The sequence below is a fragment of the Lathyrus oleraceus genome, chromosome 2 (assembly GCF_024323335.1).
Source record: "Lathyrus oleraceus cultivar Zhongwan6 chromosome 2, CAAS_Psat_ZW6_1.0, whole genome shotgun sequence".
Taxonomy (NCBI): domain Eukaryota; kingdom Viridiplantae; phylum Streptophyta; class Magnoliopsida; order Fabales; family Fabaceae; genus Lathyrus; species Lathyrus oleraceus.
Genome location: NC_066580.1, coordinates 359,503,449 through 359,511,711, shown reverse-complemented (window position 1 = coordinate 359,511,711; position 8,263 = coordinate 359,503,449). Strand labels below are relative to the sequence as shown.

Below are 8,263 nucleotides of genomic sequence, written 5' to 3'. Positions count from 1 at the left end.
ACATACGCCATGAGAAGAACTTCATCATTTTCTTCGATCTCTGCAAAATGTGCTCCATTGTTCCCATTTGGACATTCATATTGGAAATGTCCTAGTTTGTGGCAGTTGTAACACTCGATTGTTGATTTGTTGAATGAGCGTCCTCTGCCCCTGCCTCGACCTCTGTAGGATCCTCTGCCCATACCTCTGACATTGAGAGCTTGATCATCTTCTTCATGACTGATCTTCTTAAATTTCTTTTCATGTACGGACAGAGAGCTTTGCAGTTCGTCAATCGTCATCTTTTCTGTGTCTTTTGACTCCTCGATGGACACCACCACATATGTAAACTTGTCAGTCAGAGTCTGAAGTATTTTCTCAACAATCTTCGAATCTGACATGTCTTCTCCGTTGCTTCTCATCTTGTTGGAGACAGGCATTACTCTTCCAAAGTAATCATCGATGCTCTCTTCATTCTTCATTGCAAGAACCTCAAAATCTCTTCTTAGGGTTTGGAGAAGAGATCGCTTCACCCTTTCGTTGCCTCCAAACTTTCTCTTCATCGAATCCCAAATGATCTTGGATGTTTTGCGATCCAAGATCTGTTCAAACACAACCCGGTTAATTGCCTGGAACAGATAGTGCTTCACTTGACAGTCCTTCATCTTGAGCTCCTTCTGCGCTGCATTCAATTCGATTCCCGCTGCCGGTTCGGTGTAACCCTCTTTCACTAGACTCCACAAACCCTTGGCACGCAAGAGGTTTTCCATCAGTTCACTCCAATGGTCATAGTGACCATCAAACTGTGGAATCTTTGTGAGTGTTTTATCGTCACTCATCTCTCTCTCTTGGATCACTTTGCTTTGCTTTGGCTCTGATGCCAAATGTAAACTGTAAGTTTCAGAATTGCAAATGCACCAGAAAATGATCTGCCTTATTCATAGGTTCCAATGCCTTTTATAGGAAATACATAAAAAAACTGCAAACAACTGAAAATCCTAAAATAAAGGACATGACTCAACTAGCTCCACTAATAACGAGAATTTAGCAAAACAGAAAAATGACCTGTTCTAACCTAAAGAATAGGTCTTTATTGAAATAACAAAAACGTACACAACAAATCTAACATAGACTCCTAGTTATTGCTTTCAGTTGTCAGCTCTAAACATTACAACGATCAAGCACACAAAAATCTGACAATGTTTTGCATATTGACAGCCATAAGAAACATTATGCCTCTGGAATGAGGATGCGGGTTTGTATCTCAAAGAATGTCTTCACATCAATACCCAATAACCTGTTTTGACATATCAGTTTAGCACGGTAAATAAGATGTAAGAAATTAGTTAGAAAGCAATTATCATTTCAGACAAGAAAAAGCTCTCACCAACAATCTATCCCTACAGCATTGGCCCCCAGTTTATCTGCCTTTAGATCATCTCCAATGTGCAAGGCTTTGCCAGCCTCTACATTTACTTGATCTAGAAGGAAAATATTGGCAATGAAACTCAAATAACTAAAACATTGCTACCTCAATTAAGGTTAGTAACCGCACAACAGCAAACATTTCCATTTGAAAAACACGCTTCCTGAATTATTATAGAAATGATACTTCTTATCTTTTGTTTACAGATGAATAATGGCAAAAAGGGTCAACCCATTCCGTTTCTACTCGCTCCGTCATTAACTCGTCTAAAAAGAGACACGGCAGAGAAACTAAAAGTGTAGGGATGAAAATTTCACCCCGCCCCTTTTTTATCAGAAGTATGAGACTAAAATCGTGAAACTAAAGTAATTAAATTAAATCTTTTTTTCTCTACTCTATGAAAGAAAAAATTGAAAAAAGAATAGTGACTTATAAATAAAAAGTGTAAAAACTTTATTTTATTTTACTTTAATCCTACTGGCCAACCAGTCACTGTCCCGTTTTTTAGCGGGACTGGCCAACAAGTAGTGACTGATTCAAAATCTCAACTTGTCCCGCCAAAAACGACGAGCTAAACAGAACGACCAGACAAGTCCAACTCGTTTTTCCATCCATACCCAAAACTGCTAATCTATGTCTGATCCATTTGTTGTTTTATGTATCTTACATAAACAGCCTAGAGGGATAAGCATGGTTATTATTGCTGATTATAAAGATGATTGGTTTTTGACAATTATATTTTTACACAGCATTGATAACTATCACAAACACTTTATGCATTATCAGAAATTAAAGGGATTCAAAATGAAGCCAAAAGAAACCTTTGAAAGAACGGGATTTTAATTAACAAAAAGAAAATATGAATAGAAAATAAATATATTCTAATTGTTCCACAAGAAAACAAGAGAAATGTTGTAAGGGTTCTTTTAGTTATGCTGAGTGACAGGAAAAAAGGTAATATGTGAATATTTTGAGTTGTTGTTGTTCATAATCCTCCGGTTGCCAAGGAAAGGGGACTTTGGTAATCTAGAGTTCAACCTTGAGTTAAATATTGTTTCAGCCAGAACATATTTTTGTTAAGAAGCAGAACATATACTATTTAACATATTTTTGGCAAATGAAGTTTGCACAACTTAACTAATAACCACAAACCTAGAGCAGCTTGAAATATTCTTGGGTCTGGCTTTTCATATCCAACCTCTGATGATATAATGACAGCATCAAATCTGACATGCAAACCATAAATAAAACATTAAAAACCATGTATAAGATACAGTCATCAGACTTTATAAGATTTCTGCGAAGTGTTTTTCAACAAACCGTCTTTGATGAACACCTCACCAAGATGCCGATAAAATATGGAAAAGTAAAATATAGTTTTTATAATCATATTCATAAAATGGCTGATGCTCACAGATGTAAAACATTAAGATCCTTCAATAGCTTCCTTAAGCGGGAGTCAAAATTGGATACAACAGCCATCTTAACTGTGTCACGTTAGCAAGGACTATCTTCAAAGAATGTAGCAAGGACTTAACAGTAGAAAATTTACAGGTTTAACAATGTAAATAGCTTAGTAAAATGAAATATTTAATTTTGTTGACCTCCAGCATCCTTGAGAAGAGTCATTGTTTCAAGAGCTCCATTTGGAAGATGCCATGCATCACCTTTTGCATAGTACTGAGAGAAACAATAGTTGAAGTTCAGATATATGTGTCTCATGACAAAGGTCCAGGTTTGATTCTTGCTGCCAACAAATCATTCCACCCCTAACAACTTTACCACAAACCTTTGCTTTTAAAAAACAAGTGCCTCGTTTTAAGTTTGAAAATAAAAATGTCAGCAATTCTTAAAACACTCTCAAGTCAATTTAATTTTCCTTGGTATGTAAGCAATGACAACTAGCATTAACAACATGAACATTCTGAAATCAACAAGATAAAAAACTACAATTTCAAAACCAGTAGATCATATTTTAGTTATGTTTCAAAGAAGCTGATGAAAAGCAAAGAGAAATCGCAACTTTCTTCAAATCATTTTTAATATGTATAGATAAACTTTTTCAAGAGATTAAAACATTTTACAGATAAATTAGCTCCGGTTGATTGCATCTTCATAGATAGGAAATAAGCGCATGACAATTAGATCAGCTGAGAAAGGTTACCTCATAAACTTCCTCAAAAAAGTCTTCGTCTCCACAACCAGTGGCTTCAGAAACTACAAATTTCCAAAATGGCCTCCCATCACCCTGTTGCGAATATTGGTGAATACAATATAAAAAAAGTGAATATTATTTCCATAAAAATTAATAGATGCAATTTACCAATAAAATGGATATCGGTTTACAATGAAAGAAATTAATTGTGATTAGGTTTCAGGTCACAAAAATATGTAAGTACGTGTAACATGGAAAATCAGAGACATACACTGTAATAACAATAATAGAAAGTTAGCTTCAATTGACACAGAAGTTGAGCAAGTTGTTACTACGCATATTACATTATTATGATAGTTAAGTTCCTTTGAAGTGGTTCTGGGGAGACTGTAAAAGCATAAATTTTTCTTGTGGAAACTATGGTCCTGCTAGCATATCAATCTTGTCTGGTACAACACTTTGTGTACGAAATCACTACAACTTACCATAAACTTTCAATATTTTCCTATTATTTTCCCTTGCAGAAAACAGCAAGCTAAGAGGAACTGTTAATATCATTAAAAACATTTTCTATACACCATCTCTACAGGTTCATTACTCATAATATAATAGCTCAATGAAAAAAAGTGATGATGAAACAATGGTATATAGAGCAGAGAAGACAACAGAAGGAAGCAGGTTTAAAATGACACCAATCATGCAGAAATTACAAGAAAAAATATTGATGGTAGAGCATAGACCTGGTAACGTAGTTTTTCAGGCCATTGAGCAGTAAATGCTCTCTTAAAACCTTGTTTTATCTCAGCTGGATTCACAGTCAAACCTGAGCGGACATAACCAATGAATACATCTACCCAGTACCCAAAATGCATAATAGAAGGAAAATGCTAACAATAAAGCGCAACTATCATTAATGTCTACGTAGGCATATCTTTTATATAATTTTCTCTCATCTTATTTTGAATTCTAACTAGTGTTATCGAATATCCACCAAGGCAGCGCTATTGCAGATATTAATGGCGGTTTTGGGGCTGGCCGCAGTGGTAAATATCGGCCGATATTGCTGATTTTTTCGCCATAATCCACTATGATGGCGCCACATAGCAGCCAGTATGGCGGGATTTTGGCTCTCCGCCATGGATAACACTAATTCTAACATATTTGAAAGAATAACAATAAACATTCTATTAAGAAAAGAACATTCTATTGTTCTTATCATGTATTAGGCTCTATTTGTTAAGGCTAAACTGCTAGCTTATAGCAGATAATTTATAAAGTACAAATTCGTATGACCAAAGTAGAGTTGTTTAGTAGCGGTCATCCACTCACGGGCTTATAGCATTTTTTTCAAATGCTACTTGAGCTTATAGCTTATTGCATAGCACTCCTTCTCACATTTTTATGCTCAGTATTCTAATTGAAGAAAACAAACATTAATTTAAATATGAGAAAAATTACTCTAACCTCTGATAAATTCAGTGCAAATGTAATTCATAGCCCCTCTACTTAAGAGTTATCACAAACCACCCCTAACATTTCCTTCATTAAACAGCCGTTCAAGATAGGAAAAAAAGGAAACACTACTTCAATACGCATTCTTTACTTTTTTAACAAGACATATTTTACTTCTGAAACTAAAACACATTCATATTGACTCCATGTTTTTCTTCCAACAAAGCACACTCCAGAATCTAAAAGACCCATACAGCCTCTTTCTTTAGTTCTTAATTCCATGCATCTTGTTGCTTTTGAAATCTAAAAAACTGGCTCTCAGATTTTATTTTATTTTGCTTTGCTTCGTAAACAATGCTATGAAACAGAAAAACACAAAGAGCTTTGGTTCATACAATTCAACAAACACTCTTTGGACAGACAAACAAAACAAGCAATTGTATAGCATCGTCTTCACAATTGAAGCCAGTACCGTCTATTAAATAACAGATGATAGCAAATACGCCATAAATTCATATGATATCACCTAGTTTGTTTTCTATGCGCCATAAATTCATATGCTAGCAGCTAGTTTAGAGAGCGATAAGTGAAGAAAGTAACCATATTTGGATCCAATAGCGGCATAAGTATCTGCAACAGGATTGGTCAACTGCAAGAGGGTACCTCCAGCATCCAACAACAATGCATCGTATGCTCTCCCGCCGCCATGAGAGAAGCTTGATCCACCTACAAATTTCACTTCAACATCATCATCATCACAAAATTGATGTAAAACATTAAAGAGAGAAAATAAGTTTGGGAAGGAGTGAAACGAAGAACCTTTGGTGATCGGCGATGAAGATGAAGAAAGTGGAAGTGAATTGGAAAGGTTCGGATTTCGGGAAATGGGTTTGAGAGCTCTGAAGAATGCGTTGCCGGGAGAGCATCTCATGACAGTAGTAGTAGGCACCATTGTCGCTCCTACACTGCTTAATTTTTGTTGTTTATATTTTTTTATTAAAACAATTATATATATGTAAAACATTATAAAAAAATTCTCATTAAAAAATTAGTTTAAAATTAGATTATTAAATTTAAGTTTGCATTACCTAGCATTTAAATAATTATACTTATTTTATTTTATATTTAAAAATTTGAAATTTTGTAAAATAACTTTTTATAATATCTACTATTAATATACATTTTTTTTAATTTTTTAAAATTTGTTAATTGATAAGTATCAACAATTGATGCATAAATATAAATAAATACATAAATTTATATATTATATTATTTTTATAATTTTTAATGTCATTTTATATATAAAATAAAATATTTAAATATTTAAACATTAGTAATAATCAACAATAATAAAGTTTTTAATGGTTGTGTTTTTCAAATCCGACATAGACAATTAAGTCACTAAAAAATTCTCAATTTTTATAAATATCAACTCAAAAGTTACATTTTTATGGATGCAAGATTAACACTTCAACGCTAAATTAAGTAAATGATAAAAAAAAGGTAGTTTGAGTGTGTGAATGAGATAATATCTTAAATGACTTGTGTTGTATTTTACGTCAAACGGAGGGAGGTGTGTTTGACGTCGAAATCACATGTCCTCGACTTGGGTGAGGTCTCACTTGTTATGCACGACATTATACATGATGCTTGCTAATGGGCCTTTCGTCGTGGACCTTGCGAGCGGTAGAAAACATTACCCCTCCCCCCTCCTCCCTCACACACACACACACAAGCCCTTGTTCATACTTATAGAATGAGAGTTTACTTTTCAGGTGTTTAGTCTGACTTCTGGTAATAAAAAGTGGATGAGCTTTTATGGTGCATCAGTAACATTGGTAACTGGCGTATTAAATGTTTTCCTCGTGATTAGCAACATTTAGTAGAGGAACTTCGACATGTGTCCATATACCTAAAAACAATATTGTCTTATTGTATTAGAGTACTCGAGTATTTTGACTAATATGAAGTAAGATCTCAATATATGTTATTGTGGACCATGTGATTGCCTTTATTGTAAGACATATGAAGAGCCCTAGATTTACCATCTCCATTTTTGTTGCTTGTGGGTCTTGAGAACTTTTCTTTTGTGTTTATAACTTATTTTACTTTCATTAATCTTTTTCAGTTGTTTATTGCTTCAACGTATTTGTGTCACGTCTTCTAGAGTATTGTTCAATGATCAAGCTTTCGAGTTCACCTATTTTAAGAAAATGCCTCAAAACCTTTCTCTTCATGCTCCACTAGGGTTTCTAAAAAAGGTTTTTTTAAGGAGAAACTCACCATCGATGGTGGGACATTGGGTGGAGATGTTTACTCTGGGAAGATGTTTAGGGTCCATAGCCTTCATGAAGCTCTTATATATATATATATATATATATATATATATATATATATATATATATATATATATATATATATATATATATATATATATATATAGGAATGTGAAACATATTTATCTATCAGCCTCGTCCTTCTATTTATAATTGTCTCTCTTTATATGTTAGTAGGACTTTAAATGGATATCTCTCATCTGGGAACTCTGGATGTAATAAAAGACAACTCAGTTGTGTGGGTCAATCAAGAGACATTAGACATTGTCACCGCCTTTACCGACAAGGGTGGTTTGGATCATGCATTTATCGAGGTATGTCTTTCCTTAGACCAAGGGTGATTTCTCTCGAAAGGAATAATAGGATATGCAACAAGTATGTTGGTTGTCTTATCCATTTTCACTAATGTTTATTTTCTTTAATATATTTTCGTCTTCCTTTTGATGATTTTAAGATGGGTGTTTTCAATCACCTAGCGATAACTTATTCACAATTATACTCGGTGAGTTGGGCATATGTCAAGATATTCCAATGTTGATGCGAGTATAAGAAGATGTAGATCTATGTACTTGCATGTACAACAGACCGCAACTGATGTTTTGATCCATTGATTGATCATGGTGATTTTGATGATTACATCGATGTTCAGTGGAATCATGATGCTTGATCATTTGCTTAATCATGATGACTTTGAACATTTGATGATACTCGGTCATTACATAATATTACGAACAATTTCGTATAAATCGATGGAATTATAAGCAAAAACCAAGCTAAAAGATTAAAGAAGTGAGAAAAATCTCCAAAGGTGAAAAAAGTTGGGACTTAGTCAAAATTATATGAAAAATGAATCAAAAAAGCAATTTATGGTCATTGTTAATTTCACTATGAGTAGATAAGTTATTTTAGATTAGG

General features: G+C 33.9%; 1 protein-coding gene across 1 annotated transcript; it reads right to left on the bottom strand.

The window, feature by feature from the left end:
- Positions 1-892: 892 nt before the first annotated feature.
- On the bottom strand, positions 893-5,991 carry LOC127119529 (uncharacterized). Its single transcript, XM_051049768.1, has 9 exons — positions 5,832-5,991; positions 5,613-5,738; positions 4,301-4,383; positions 3,570-3,653; positions 3,010-3,085; positions 2,820-2,892; positions 2,558-2,631; positions 1,367-1,460; positions 893-1,276 (listed from the first exon to the last, which is right to left on the bottom strand). Exons 1-9 carry the CDS (start codon positions 5,962-5,964, stop codon positions 1,210-1,212), a joined length of 810 nt encoding a protein of 269 aa, XP_050905725.1. The 5' UTR covers positions 5,965-5,991; the 3' UTR covers positions 893-1,209.
- Positions 5,992-8,263: the final 2,272 nt, after the last annotated feature.